Raw genomic sequence first — 15,058 nt, forward strand, 5'->3', positions numbered from 1 at the left:
ATGATGCAGTTTAACTTGGTTTCCCTGAGAATGCCGGGAGGTTGACAGATCTTGGCACGTGATTGTGACAGTGCTGTGACAGCGCTCCTGGAAACAGTGCAGATTTTAAGCAGATCATGGCTTACATGTTCTCTGCATTTTTGTGTTTGAATTTTAAGTACTTTTAATATACCTTCTGGTAATTCAGTATCTATAAAATAAGTGACAGGATAGGTAAATTTTATGTTGTAAGAATTAGGAAAATGAAACCCGAAAGCAGCTTAATGGAAAAATGATGTATTCATCAGGTGAGTCTGATACTCTGTGGCGACGAGTGCTGTGTGCCATGCGCCCTCAGTGCAGCAGAACGCAGGTCTTCCGCGCTCTTGGCTCTTTAATGCTTTGTGCTCAGTTCAGTACTCCAACTCAGATTCCCCTTGACAAGTTTAGGTCTGCCAGTAGTAAGTCTTCGGGGTTAACAGGAAAAGCAGTTCTCGGAGATGAGAGTGAAGATGTGCAGTGTTTCCAGCAGCAGCACATCCGCTGTGGAGTCTTTTCAAACAGGAAGGGGAAGGACCTAGGCAACTCGTTTCCTGAGACAAGGGCAAAGCAGAGCTCAGGTGCCCTCTCAGGAGCTTCCTGCTACACGGGGGGCAGGGACCCTGGCTGGGACACGTTGAGAAGTGACGCTTGGCTGGACTGCTAGGTGAAACCTCAACTGCTTCACCTTTTCTAAGAGGTAACAAGCCCGAGAGAGCGGACCGAGCGTAGACCTGGTGGTGGTGAAACACCGCTGTTTGTCATCACAGCAAGTGGCTTCATAAGCATCCTGTTGGAGCGAAGAGAAATGGGGCTGTGAAAGCTCTGGGAAGCAGAGCAGTATCTTTAAAAAAGTTTTTTTAATGCATAATATTGTTTATGTCGGTGAGAGGGATGCATGCCCCTATGGGCCTCTGTTTGGGATGAACAGGGTCGAGGTGTGGAGGAAGGTGGGTGGGACAAGTGTTTCAGGTTTTTTGGTTTTTTTCTCCTGAGTCCACAACCAGGGAAGGGAAGAGGGCCACTCCTTGCTGTCAGACCACACGAGCACTCATGGGTGAGGGGCAGTCATTTGATGGGACAAATGTTGCGAGAGTGTTATCTGAGTGGTTTTGACAGTCATGAGACTTGGTTGGTGTTACACCGATGTTGAGAAAATCTTCCCAAGACCTGTTGGCTCACCATGTCCACCACAGTGCGCACACAGGCCAAAGCGCTTGCTGCACAGCTTGGGCAGGAGGGTTGTGCAATCAATCCTGCTTGCTATGCTCTGGATGGGCTGGCTGTGCACTGCGCAGGTATCAGCAGCCACAGTCTCAGTACATGAACTCCGAGTTGGACCACATCCCTTGTGACTTTCCCTGGGGTCAGGGTTTGAGTCCAGTGAGCAGTTGGAGAGTACTCCAAGAAACTTCCCCTGAGGTGGCTTCAGACTTGACTCTCGTGTGCACCCGTTAGTGTGGGGTCGGGTTAGGTCCATCACCTGTACCACCCGAAACACATATCAGTGGATGCAGCTGGTCGTGGGTTCCGCCCCAGACCCAGCTCTCATGCAAACTGATGGGTACTGCAGCCTAGCCTAGCCTGGCCCACCTTAGGCATGACCCTCACACACACCAGGGTGCCACGTCTTAGTTGGGGCAACCCCCAATAACCTCTAGCTGGCCTGCACCCAGCCCTGGCTTTGCACATGTACACATGTGGTGTGGCCTCGCCTGTTCAGTCCTGCATCCCATCTGGCCTCGCATACCAATGGGTGCTGCAGCTTAGCTCAGCCCGACCCACGCCTGACCTGACCCACATGTGTGCTGACAACGGGATGCTGTTTCCTTGTCCGGCCTTGCCCTCTCCCAGCCCTGGCTCTCATGCTCACCAGTGGGAGCTGCAGCCTAGTGGGGAAGGATTCACAGTTCTGCCAAGTCCCGCCCCTAGGCTCAGATCTTGCACTTGCCAGGGGGTACTGCAGTCCAGCCTGACATGACTTGGGCCTACTCCTGGCACTTGTCATTTGGTGCCTGGCCTAATACACTCCAGCCTACTCCCAGCCCCACCCCTAGGAGTGTTGGTGACCTCTGAGGTCTTGCCTGGCTTGGCCCATCACCATCCCCTGCTCTTGGGCAAACTAGACGGTGTTGCAGTCCCACAGGGGAGAGCTCACCGGTCCCCTCAGAATCTGTCCCCAGGTCCGGTTCTCTCACATTCTGCTAGGTGCTGCAACCCAGCCTGACGTAGCCCACTCCCCACACCAACAGTCACAGGGGTCTACTGTGGCTTAACCCTGTCAGGCAGACCCCCAGTTCCAGCTTTCACCTGCTCTGCTGGGTGGAGGGTTCTGCCCCTTAGCCCAGTTCTGGTCTCCTGACTTGGCCTTAAGGTTTCCCTCCTTAAACCACTCTGTCTCAGCTCCCTTGGCCACCTGCAAGTGTGGTGGCCTAGTCCGTGGAATGCCCCAGAAGTCATTCCACACCTATCAAACACTTAGTAGCCCCTTTGCCCACACATCCCCAGACCCCCAACAGCCTGCAGCTCCCTTCCCATGTCCCAGGTCATACGGCTTCCAGCGGCTTCTGACAATTAGATATCTTTAAGGAATTAAGGAATTCACATGCAAACTTGAGCATCGTTTCAACCCACAAAGAGAGTGCAGGTAACAAAAAACATTCCAGATTTACCCTGATTGGCTCAGTCTGCAGGGCCTTAACCTGTGTCACTGGAGGGAGACAATCATTAGTCCATAGTTTTGTTGTTTTATCTTGAAACTTGGGTAATGTGTTTGTGCTATGAGAATAAACAGTGCATATGTTTGACGAGCGAGAGTAACATGTAGATGCGGTTTTGTGACAAGCGGCATGCAGTGGTCATTAAAGACACTCAGAAAGACTCCATGTCTTGGCCCAGAGCGGTAGCCTAGCAGCTAAAAGTCATCGCCTTGAACACACCAGGATCCCATGTGGGCGCTGGTTCTAATCCCAGCAGCCCTGATTCCCATCCAGCTCCCTGCATGTGGTCTGGGAAAGCAGTCAAGGACGGCCCAAAGCCTTGGGACCCTGCACCCGCGTGAGAGACCTAGAAGAAGCTCCTGGCTCCTGGCTTTGAATTGGCTCAGCTCTGGCCGTTTTAGCCACTTGGGAAGTGAAGCATGAGACGGAAGATCTTCCTCTCTGTCTCTCCTCCTCTCTGTATATCTGACTTTCCAATAAATAAAATAAATCTTAAAAAAAAATTACTCCATGTTTCTCTACCTTTAAACTTGGGTTGTTGACAGAGAATGAAATTCTCAACCTCTTTCCCAGATGTGCCCATTTTCTAGTTTCCAAAGCCCAAAGTATAATTGCATAAAAATGTCCTCAGGACTTGCATCGCAGTGCAGCGGGTCGAGCTGTCGCACAAGACACCAGCATCTTTTGTGAACACCGGTTCACATCTCATCTGCTGCTGGCTTGGGGCTTTGGCTTGGTCCAGTGTTGGCTACTGCAGCCATGTGGGCACTAAACCAGCAGATGGAAGATTTCTATCTCTCGCTCTGTCTGTAGCTTTGCCTTTCAAATAAATAAATCTTTAAGAAAAATTTGAGATATTTTAGCCATAAAAATAAAATTAACCTCCAAAGACTCAGTATACAAGCATTATCATTTTCTTTCTTTTTTTCAAAAATAAACCTTTTTTGAAAATAAACTTTTTTTTGAAAATAAAAATTTTTTTCAAAAATAAACTTTTTTTGCATTATCATTCTCAATTCACACTTTATTATGTGCGCAAATAAGTTGTGGATTATTAAAAAAAGTTGTGGATTATTATTTTCAAAAATGTGTTATTAGATTGGGAGAACATGAACTACAATTTAGGAGAAATTTGAAAGTAGTAATGGAATTCCCAATAAAGGCAAAAATTAGGGATGGTTTCAGCATTATATTACTTTTGGCCACAAGGTGGTGCTCTAGTCCCATTCTGCAGTTTGGTGCCCGCAGCGCCATTATGGGAAAAGCATTTACGAAAGTATGCATGCATGTTGGATATAATTATAGTGTGACACGGACTTTCAAGGCCTTTTACAGCTGTCATGTCCTATAAGAACATCTGTAGCAGATAACTCACATACCTCTTGGATACTGTGAGAATTTGATGCGTGAAAATTCACCTGTGATCGAAGACAGAGATGTTTGAGTTGCTTTTATATCCGCTGGAAAGAAAACACTGCAGAGCCATCATAGACAAAGACAATATGCTGTTCCTTTCTCCTTCCTGCCTTCCTAGATTGGGAGAAAGTGCACTACAGGGACTAGGGAATCCTAGTGTCCCAACTCAACATGTCTGCAACCGGATAGTGACATTCTTCCGGAGGAGGTGGATTGGTGGGGGAGGCGGACAGCCTACAGACTTCCCCAGCTGAGCTGCAGCGAGGGTGCTCGGCTGGCAGCAGGTTCTGCATCCCTAAGCCTACTCTGGTTTCCTGCTGCACCTGATCCCTGCGTCCTCTCCGGACCTTGAGCTGTTGCGCTGCTCCACCATTGTGCCCCAGCATCTAGATTTAGGCTCTCTGGTTGGATATTGGACAACTTGAAACTACTGTTCTCACTTTAGAATGCTAAGAGTGATTGTTAGATTGAAGTCCAGCTTGGAAACTATGAGCAAAACATCCAGGAGAAAATTTATGAATAATAAAAAAAAATCACAATCACAAACAAAAATCCTGCTGAAAATGTTGCTTTGCCTTTGCTAGTGTATACACTTCCTATTAATAGTCATATTTTTTTCATTTATTTGAATGAATAGTGACAGAAGACGAATGCTTTAAGAAAACTGGGAGAAAAACAATGAAAAACTAGAAATATTGACTAATTCCTCCTAATTCCCCTAGGAACCTCATTATTTGATAATTTGCAGAATCTTTGTATCAGAACTACTCCATATTAGCTTATACAATAATGAGTGGGCTGTTCTGAGCGTCTTTCGGCCAACAGGTGAGCAATGCGGTCACTGACAGTCGGGGAAGTGTGTTTCTAAGCCGCCACAGAAGAGGCTGTTCCTGATTCTGCTTCTTTTACACGAACTCTTGATGTCTGCATCTTCCTACAAGACAGCATGTCGGTAGGGGGCAGAGCGCTGCCAGCTGAGCATCGTCACACTGCCTTGGCCACTCCCTCCCTGGGTTTCTGAGGCTGCCCCTGGAGCTCGGAGTCCTGGCATTGTTTCTTGGATGAGAAGGACAGTCAGAAGGCCAGACATCTTTCTCTGTGGTCACTAAGATTGTCACCTTTCGGAAAAGAATATCTTATTGATTTCCAAGGCAGAATGCAGAGATGGAAGGGCAGAGTGAGTGAGATTGTCTGACCCTTGTTTGTTCGCCAGGTGCCGGCCATGGCTGTGGCTAAGCCACGCTGGAGCCCAGCACCCAGGAGCCATCTTGGTCGCCCACAAGGATTGTGAGGGCTCCAGCTCTTGGGCTGTTGTCGGCTGCTTTTCCAGCTGTATTAGCAGGGAGCTGGATGAGGAGTAGAGCAGCCGGGATTGTAACAGGTGTCCCAATAGGGATGCTTAATTTCATAGTTGCTGGTTCCATGAACTTCAGGTGAAGGAGGCAGAGTAGTAAGAAATGTATTTTTTTATGTTTTAAAATATTTATTTTTTTTTTTTTTTTGTTGGAAAGGCAGATCTGCAGAGAGAAGCATAGACTGAAAGAAAAGTCTTCCATCTGCTGGTTCACTTCTCAAGTGACCACAACGGCCAGAGCTGAGCTGATCTGAAGCTAGGAGCCAGGAGTTTCTTCCAGGTCTCCCATGCAGGTGCAGGGTCCCAAGGCTTTGGACCGTCCTCCACTGCTTTCCCAGGCCACAAGCAGGGAGCTGGATGGGAAGCAGGGCTGCTGGGATTAGAACCAGCGCCCTTTTGGGATCCCAGCGCATTCAGGGCAAGGACTTTAACCGCTACGCTATCACGCCAGGCCCAAAAATTAAATAAACCTTTAAAAACAATAGAAATGACAACTTCTAAAGAAATGCATTTCCATCTTGCTAGCTAATACTCACTAATTTAATCTGCAAGCGCTAACACTGGACTTGTCATGCCGAAGATCAGGGACTTGGCATTTAGCAACTTTCTGTTTACATGGTGACATCTGTGACTCTTCTTCAAGATCAGAGAGATGTGATCAAAGAGACAGTCTGGGATCGACCGAGAGACAGGGCTTCAAGCCAGTGCTGTCTCCACCCTCTGTGGCCCCCAGCGGCCTTGCTGCTGCGACAAGGACACAGCGTCCTTCAGCGTTCACTGGACGCAGCTGTCTCCTGCCAACTCACGCGGCCCTCGGCGCCTCGGCTGCTCCGCAGGCGCAGAGCACGCTGCTGCCCAGGCCCTTCGCACAGAGCGCATGTGGCGGTCAGGACTCCAGCGACAAGGACAGAGGCCACTCCTTGGGCCTTTTTGCCGCGTTCTCTTATGACTGAGGTTCCTTTCTGGGTCACACGCAAGGATCTGCTTCCACAGGCAAAGGCTCAAAGGCCAAGAAAATTTTAAAGGCTCAAAAATAACTTTCAGCATACTTGGACGAGTGCCCACTTTCCCCCACTGGCTTCCAGGGGGAAGTGAAAGTGGCCATTTCTTTGTCCAAAGTGACTTCGCTGCTTGGCTTCCATTTTTCCACAGCTCTGCCGTTCTGACTGAAGGAAGTCTGCCGTGTGTACCTTGTCCACGTGCCGTGTGAAGTCTCCTCTGCATGAGAAACTGTTTGCCCAAACTTCCAAACTGATCAAAGGCTCAATTTTTGCCAATTTGATATTGTGGAAGGACAACGTCTTAAGCACACCAACAGATGAAACTTTGAATTATGTATGTATATTTTAAAGATTTGGTTTTTGAAACTTTTAAAGAGGCAGTTATAGAGAGGAGAGACGGAGAAATCATCCATTCATTGGTTCACTTCTCAGATGGCCGTATTGGCTGGAGGTGAGCCAATACAAAGTTAGGAGCCAGGAGCTTCTTCCGGTTTTCTCGCGTGAGTCCAGGGGTCCCAGGACTTGCGTCATCCTCCACTGCTTTCCCAGGCCATTTGCAGGGAGCTGGGTGGGACTGGATCAGCCAGGACACAAACCAGCACTCAGAAGGGATGCTAGTATAACAGGTGGAGGCTTAACTTGCTGAGCCATTACACTGGCCCCTGAATGATAATTTTTTTAAAATGAAACTTCTCTTCCCAGTTTTGAGGTTATAAACACTTTCCAAAGGTCAGCCAGGCGCTGAATTTGGGTATTCATTTGTGGGGAAGACAGAGCTTGAGTAGGTTGGGAGGATCAAGTGAAAACACAGAGATGATGTATGCAAGTACTTCAAAGTTCACGGACAATGGAAATGAAAATGTACTGAATTGACTGCAAACAGATTTGGCATGCATATACATATGAGGGCGTCTCCAAAGAACTTATGGTTTCATATTGTGAAAAAAGGATGCATGGGTTTTAGGGGCCTGGCGTGGTAGCCTAGTGGCTAAAATCCTCACCTTGTATGTGCTAGGATCCCATATTGATGCTGGTTCATGTTCCAGCTACTCCACTTCCCATCCAGCTCCCTGCTGGTGGCCTGGGAAAGCAGTAGAGGATGGGCTAAGGCCTTGGAATCCAGAATCCATGTAGGAGACCTGGAAGAAGCTCCCGGCTATGGGCTTCAGATCAGCTCAGCTTTGGCAGTTGTGGCCACTTGGGGAGTGAAGCAGTGGATGGATTATCTTCCTTTCCTTCTCTCTGTAAATCTGACTTTCCAAATGTGTGTATATATATATAATATACACACACATACATATATACACACACACATACATATATGTTTGAATCTTGGAAATAGGGTCAGATGTCTTGACATTTTATTGTGTCCAGCAAAAGGGAAGCACTGTCCTACAGGGGCAGATCTGTGGTCACTTGGACAACTCTGGTCCCTTCTGCAATGAGTGCTGCTGTAGCCCTGAGCCCAGGGGCCTTTGGCTGGGCAGCCATTCTCAGACCTTCCCTCTTGGACTCATGCTCACTTGGCCCTGAACCCATGACTTGTAAATACACTTGCAGCAGCCAGAAATTCTGCCATTTCAAGCTTGTCTTTCAGCCTTCCAATACGAGATCACATAGGGAAAAGCTATGTTTATCTTGGTTCCCTCAGTACCTGCTGTCCACTAGGCACCTGTGACGGTTAATTTTAGGTGCCAACCAAGTGGATTAACGGTTATCCATGTAGCAGGTATTTCTGATTAAGTCTGCGAGAGTGCCTCTGGAACAGATTGGTGTTTAAATAATGCAGTGAGTCAGGATGATCTGCCCTAACCCACTGTGGGTGGGCAGCAGCCCCTCAGCAGGGGGCTCAGAAGGAACACAGAGGAGAGGAGAACTCGCTTTCCCAGGGATGGGTTGGGACCCTTTGGCTATCAAAGCACTGGGTCCTGGGGCATTTGGAGACCAAGGTCCGTACCAGTGGCCCAGCACGTTCCCTGGCATCTCTGTTATGTCATGCTTGTACTAAGCCACTGACTGCCCTTGCTGGTGCTAGTTTGCAGATGGCAGCACATCAAGGGACTTTTCCTGCCTTCATAGGAACAGGAGCCGATTCCCCTCTCACATATCTTGACTCCTACTTACACCTGTATCATCAATTCTCCCAGATCTGTTCCACTGGAGGGTCTTAACCAACACAGCATTTGAATGAATGACTCAAATTAACATTCAGTTACCATTTTACCATGAACACTGTTAACACTGCACACTACTCAAGCTAAAATAGCAATGGGAGGATACTGGAGATTTCAGTAAGAATGGCTCTCAAAGTTATGAGTAGCCATTAGGACACCTGCTATAACAGAGATGGCCTGAGGGAACCTGTCAAAAATAATTTTCTTTAGCATTTACTCTTAAACCAGGAAATCAGTTGTCCCCTTATCTATTCTTTCTTGGTTGGACAAAGAATACCACGTTTTTGTACATAGTAAGCTCTACCTACTTCACAGATAAGAAACACAGAGGCAAATTTATGGGGCGTTAAATGTGAAATTTTATGTAGAAAGAGCAACACGAAGAGTTCATGGGCTAAAAGGAAAACAAACTTAAATCTCGATAAGAAATGTTTTGAACGTTGCTAGTGTAGATAAGACTTACACAATCTTTAGGAAGTCAGTGGGCAGGCGGAAGGGAGGAAATACGAACGTGTTAATATTACAATGCTTACATTCAATTGTGAAAGTTATCCTAAAGGACCAAAACATTCATTTCACAAAACTTTCTTGGGGCCATTGCCATGGTGCGGTAGCTTAAGCCTCTGTCTAGAGTGCTGGCATCCCATCTGGGTGCCAACTTGAGTTCCAGCTGCTCCACTTCTGATCTCTCTGTTTATGGCCCTAAAAAGCAGCAGAGGATGGCCCTGCCCCCACGTGGGAGACGCAGAAGGTGCTCCTGGATTTGGATCAGCTTGGCTGCAGCTGTTGTGGCCGCTTGGCGAGTGAACCAGCAGATAAAAGACCTCTCTCTCTCTCCTCCTCTCTGCCCTTCAAATAAAGCTAAACAGATCTTAGAAAAAAATCCCTCTCTTTCACAAACAGTGAAACATTCGCTGTTCACTCAGATTCGTAGGATGTACATGAGAATTCAGCATTTGCTACGAAAACCCCCATCTTTGCTGAGCACACCTGACCATACGCTCGAGCAAGCCGCAGTCACGGTTGGAACAAGGATTCTGTAATTGCTACTCCTCAAAGTGATCTGTAAAACGAGAAGTGTAGCGGCAAAGACTAGTGTTTGTCTGGTTTGGAGGGAAAAGATAGCCAAGGGTCAGGGCTCCAAGTTTCCTGCTGATTGCCTAAGCGCAAAGGTTTAGCTCAAGAAGCAGAGGGGTTTATTAACTAATTTATTTATTTTGGTGGTTGTAATTCCTCTCCCCCCGCAACTACTTCCCACCCCCAGCATCCCCCCTCCTTCCTGTCCCTCTCATCGTTAGGTTTTTGCAAAAACATAATTTTAATTCACTCTGTATTCACAGACTCGATCTGCCACTAGTCCTAATACTCCACAAGTAACAAGCGACCACAGTTCCACAGGAGCATAAAAAAAGGCTAAACATGACCATCACATCCCCAAACAACCACTTGATGTGTGGGTATTCTATGTTCACTGTCACATATCAGGAAAGACATATGGTATTTGTTATTTTGTGATGGCTCATTCCACCAGGCATCATGGTTTCCAGTGGCGTTCAGCCTCAGAGGCTCATGTGTGTATATTTGCTTTAAAATAGCAGAGAAATGATCTTTTAAACTACCCATAACACTTTATTTTTACTTTGTACAAAATACAAAAAATGCAGATCCAAAGAGCATAGACCAGCAGTGACAGGCACCCTGCACGACAGCAAACCTCGTCTAGCAAGACGTTCGTTTTTTAAAACTTTATTTTAGTGAATACATGCATTATATAAAACAACAGCAGCAACAACAGAAACACAGAGAGGCTAGAGTTCTTGCTATTTCTACCCCTATAATGCTTGCTATCAAGACGCTGGATGGAGGTGGGGAAAAGGAATTAAAAAGGCAAATAATATTTATTCCCATACAAAAGTGAAAGCTACCATAAAACGTCTGCATTTATTTATTTTTTCCTGGCACACTGATTAAATTTCTTTTGAAAACCCACACAAATAAACAGAAACAAAGGAAAAATCCTGAACTGAACAGATAACAAACACTCAGGAGTGTTGTTAACCTAGGTAACCATTCAGTAGTTTCGAGAATCCTCTAGGCATGCCGAAGCCCTCCCGTTCACTCCTCAGCACAGCGTTCCGTCCATCTGCCCTCTTCTCCTTCCAAAACCTCTGAGAACAGAATGGCTTACATCACTGAGTCTGTTGCTAAGAACTAGTTTTGAAAAAGAAAGTCATGTACAAAAATATTTAACAAAACTATGAGAGATGTAGAAAGGAGTTGTCTTCGTAGCAAAGTTGTCGGCGCTTTGCAAGGGTTCGTCTGCATACTCGTCAGGGCTTGTTTACTTGCCCCATGAATAAGACAGCACCTACAAAATCGAAAGAAATGCTTAAAGCAACGCTCTTTATAAAAAGTCCAAACACGTGATTAAGGGGTGAGAGGGAGAAAAAGATGTGTTTAACCTGTGGTTGATAATATTGTCTAACAGAGCTTTCCACATGGGAAATGGTTTTTGCTTCATAGTTCAGTGGGTTAGCCACAGCGACAGGTGTGTGAGTGTCTGAAATGCAGCGGGTGCTATTAAGAAACTGAATTTTGAACTATAGTTCATGTTGGTTTACAGTTAAGAAGAGCCTCTGGGCTGGAAGCTCCCACACTGAACTGGTCAGCTCTGGAGCACACTAATCAGAACATTCAGCATGCAAGGAGAGGTCCTGATGCAGACCTGTCTCTCCATAACTGAGCTGGTCAAAACGGTGGTCCCTCTCAATCAACACAGAGTCAGCCTTGCAAACACAGCTGTGCGCTCTCTAAGTGCAGTGAGAGACAGCAATGGTGACTATGTTCATTCTGATGCTGCTAGAGGTCCGGGTCAAGGAGGAACACACAATTCACACAGCTGAGATCCAATGATCAAGTACTTTCCAGGTCGTAACGGCCCAGGGGGCTGACACAGGCTGCTGAGGCGTCATTCCTTATCCTCTTTACTGCATTCATGAAAGCATGCACAAACCAGATGTCCTTTCTGCAGGCTAGAAACCACAACAGACTCAGAATTTTGTGTTTAAACATTGACAGCACATTGTAGACGCACAGCCTTGATTTTCCTAGCTAACGTGTTTATTATTGAAAGTGTGAAATTGACAGACGAGGATTGGATGAAGGACAATGCTGTTGGAGCTACCAGCACTGCAATATGCCCTTCTGGTGAACAAGAGAGAACTACTTACCTGTAGGATTGTGTCGAATGAAAAATAGAAAGGGTCTGTCCACTATAAACCAGGGGGGTGATGATCTTGCAATTAGAATTGCAGCTATGGGAAGAAAAGGAAAACGTATTACACCCTGAACACAAGGCCAACGAGGCAACTGGCTTGAGGGATTCTCTCAGCCAAGTGTTTGAGGACACACGGTCTGTCCCTCAGTCTCCATTTATTGCGCCCCTGCTACTGGCTACGCCTGTGACACTTTCACACGTTTGTTCTTTACATAACACCGTCTTCTCTAATAAGTGCACTTATTCTTCACAGGGTTTTTAAGGGAATGAATGACATAAAACATGCAACAGCTATTGGAAAGCGACTGCCACTCCACAGACACCCAATGCCTACTTGATGCTAAGATTAGCTACCTTTTAGTCATACCATCTGAACTGCTGATGAAAGCCAAGCCAAATCCTTTCTGGACAGGAAGGCCTCGCTCACTCCTATTTTGTCTGTGCCTTCTTTGGCACATCATTTAGAAGGTGCTCCTTGTGCCAGAATTAGACCATCCCGAATAACTTACTTCATGCAGACATCTGATTTACAAACTTCTTCAGGCCCCTGGGTCTTAGACATGCTCACTCGGCCATGCCGATCAGTGGTGGCTTTCCCTGGCTTGACAGTGACAAGGCCTTGAAGGAGGGCAGGCGTGGGGTGTACCTATCACGCTTCTTGTGTAATGGCTCAAACCTCTGAAAAGCACTTGACATTCTAAAGGAAACACTTGCCATGACCGTGGAGCAAAGCCCCGCACTGAGGAGTTGCTTAAGACTGACAGCAGTTGCTGTGGACAGGATGGTGACTGTCCCAACATTCAAATGCAGAAGCACCTAATGTGACTGTGTGTGGACACAGGGTCTCTAAGAGGTAATTAAGGTTAAATGAGGTCCTAAGAGTGAGGCCCTCTGGCCCAGCGGCGTGGCCTGGAGGCTAAAGTCCTCACCTTGAAAGCCCCGGGATCCCATATGGGTGCCGGTTCTATTCCTGGCAGCTCCACTTCCCATCCAGCTCCCTGCTTATGGCCTGGGAAAGCAGCAAAGGATGGCCCAAGGCTTTGGGACCCTGCACCCATGTGGGAGACCTGGAAGAGCTTCCTGGTTCCCGGCTCCCAGACTGGCACAGCACCGGCCGTTGCGGCTCACTTGAGGAGTGAATCATCGGATGGAAGATCCTCCTCTCTGTCTCTCCTCCTCTCTGTATATCTGACTTTGTAATAGAATAAATAAAATCTTAAAAAAAAGGTGAGGCCCTCATCCAATAGGATTGGTGTGTATTTTAAAATGGGTAGAGACCCCCAGGGATGTGCACATGCAGTGAGGACACGGTGAGGCGACATGCCCTGTAAGCTAAGAAAGAGATTTGACAAGTATGCAAACCCGCCAACCTCTAGGTCTTAGCCTTTATCTTCTAGAAGTCAGAGAAAATACTTGTCTGTGGCTGAATCCATATCCAGAGGATAGTTTTATACATAAGCCTGGGCTAATACAGCACGACCTGGATGGTTATACAAGGACCTGTACTTGAGTTAGTATTCTGCCATTTTGCAAAAATTTAAATGTCACTATGACACTCAAAGAAGATAAAAGTCATCTTTAAAAATCCCAGCTTTCTTATTCTAGATCTTTGTTTTAGCTAACATGTGTATGAGCTCACCAAATTTGGTTAAATAGCTTCACTCAATATTATATGGATAATTAGAGGCAAAAAAAAATTGAGCTTGCCCTGTTTTTTCCTTCATTTACACAATCACCAAGGAGAAAGTCGCTGCAGCTGTCCTGTGTATCAAAGGAGGCTGCACACCAATCTTCCGATCCTCCAACAGGAACTCACTACCTGTCTGCTTCTTCCTGGAGAGGTTGGCTGTTTTTTTCGCCCATGTGTTGTAAAGTTTCAATAGGAAGATGGGTCTTTTCTGTCAGTAAGAAGCTGGTTTGTGCTTAATCTCCTGAAATCCCAGGTCAGCAAACCATGGTCTTCTGGCCAAGGCTCCAGAGCCAAAGGCTATTTTGAGAAGTAAAGGTCACACACCCAGCAACCCTGTCCACTGTCCATGCTGCACCAAGCCACAATGGGAGAGTTGAGAAGTTGGGACATGGCCCAAATCCACACTCTCTAGCCCTAGCTTGCTGACTGCCGTTCTAGGAGACGTTTCTCTTACTGAAAGGCCTTTCTTTTTGAGTGTTGCTTGATGTGTCCCCCGAGGCTCAGCCCTTGGCCCGTGGGGGTAAGCGGGAAGGCTTGCTGACGGGGAACAGGGCCTGACACAGAACCCAGGCCTTACCTGTTGTGCCGGAGGCTTTGGTTCCATCTTCGCTGACTTCAATCTTTGCTTTCTGCAAGATGTGGGAGACATGAAGGTTTTCTGACCCTGTTTCCAGAAACATAACACAGAATTGGTATTTGTTTCCATGTGGAGGCCATGCATCTGCTTAAGCGAGGAGAGATCTCAAAGCCATGGGGAATTTCACCTAAAAAGTGTCAGGAAAAATAACACCAGGGATGGCAAACTCTCAGCAACTTTCACTTTCAGTGACTTTCAAATTCTGTGGAGTGAATTCTGTGGGGGATGGGGGTGACCTGGACCCCAAGTGTGTACTGCCTTTATCAATTCAACCTTGACCAGTAGGAACCGTATTAAAAAAAAGAAAAAAAAAAAGGAAAGAGCAGAACTCCAGAATGGCAGTCCAGTTTTCCAGGAGATTCAGAAAGGATTTCGGATAGCCTTTACAGGTGGGGAAACTGAGGTGCAGGGTGTTAGCATTCTGTCCCAGGACACACTGCCATCTAACGGCAGAGGAAGTGGGAGCTTTTCCCTACTCCTCTCAGACACAAGAAAGGAGTCAGGTTAGTCAAGAGCGCAGGCTCCTGTGGGAGGCTGAGCACACGAATGCACTGGTGCCTCATGGGGCTTCTAGCTTTATTCTCTTTCTTCTCAGCAACTCCCTATACTACCATCAATACCCACTGTGTGTAGCTTCCCAGGAGAATGGAGACTGAAGTTAAGGTTAGCCTGGATGGCACACCGAGAAAGCTCCATGTGGTGCTCAGTGCTCTGCATTGAGGCGCAGCACTGTTACGACCCCACGTGACCGAGATGCACAGTCATGAGGCC

General features: G+C 46.9%; 1 protein-coding gene across 1 annotated transcript in view; it reads right to left on the reverse strand.

Annotated features, from left to right (window-relative positions):
- Nucleotides 1-10,291: 10,291 nt before the first annotated feature.
- The window catches only part of SERPINE2 (serpin family E member 2), a 66,785-nt gene continuing 62,018 nt past the window's right edge, over nt 10,292-15,058 (reverse strand). The window contains exons 7-9 of the mRNA XM_058665073.1: nt 14,228-14,314; nt 11,914-11,997; nt 10,292-11,051 (exon numbers count right to left, since the gene is read on the reverse strand). Coding sequence (XP_058521056.1) covers nt 11,014-11,051; nt 11,914-11,997; nt 14,228-14,314 — 209 coding nt within the window. The 3' untranslated portion in view covers nt 10,292-11,013. The remainder of the gene's footprint in view (nt 11,052-11,913; nt 11,998-14,227; nt 14,315-15,058) is intronic.

Source organism: Ochotona princeps, chromosome 5 (assembly GCF_030435755.1).
Source record: "Ochotona princeps isolate mOchPri1 chromosome 5, mOchPri1.hap1, whole genome shotgun sequence".
NCBI classification, from domain to species: domain Eukaryota; kingdom Metazoa; phylum Chordata; class Mammalia; order Lagomorpha; family Ochotonidae; genus Ochotona; species Ochotona princeps.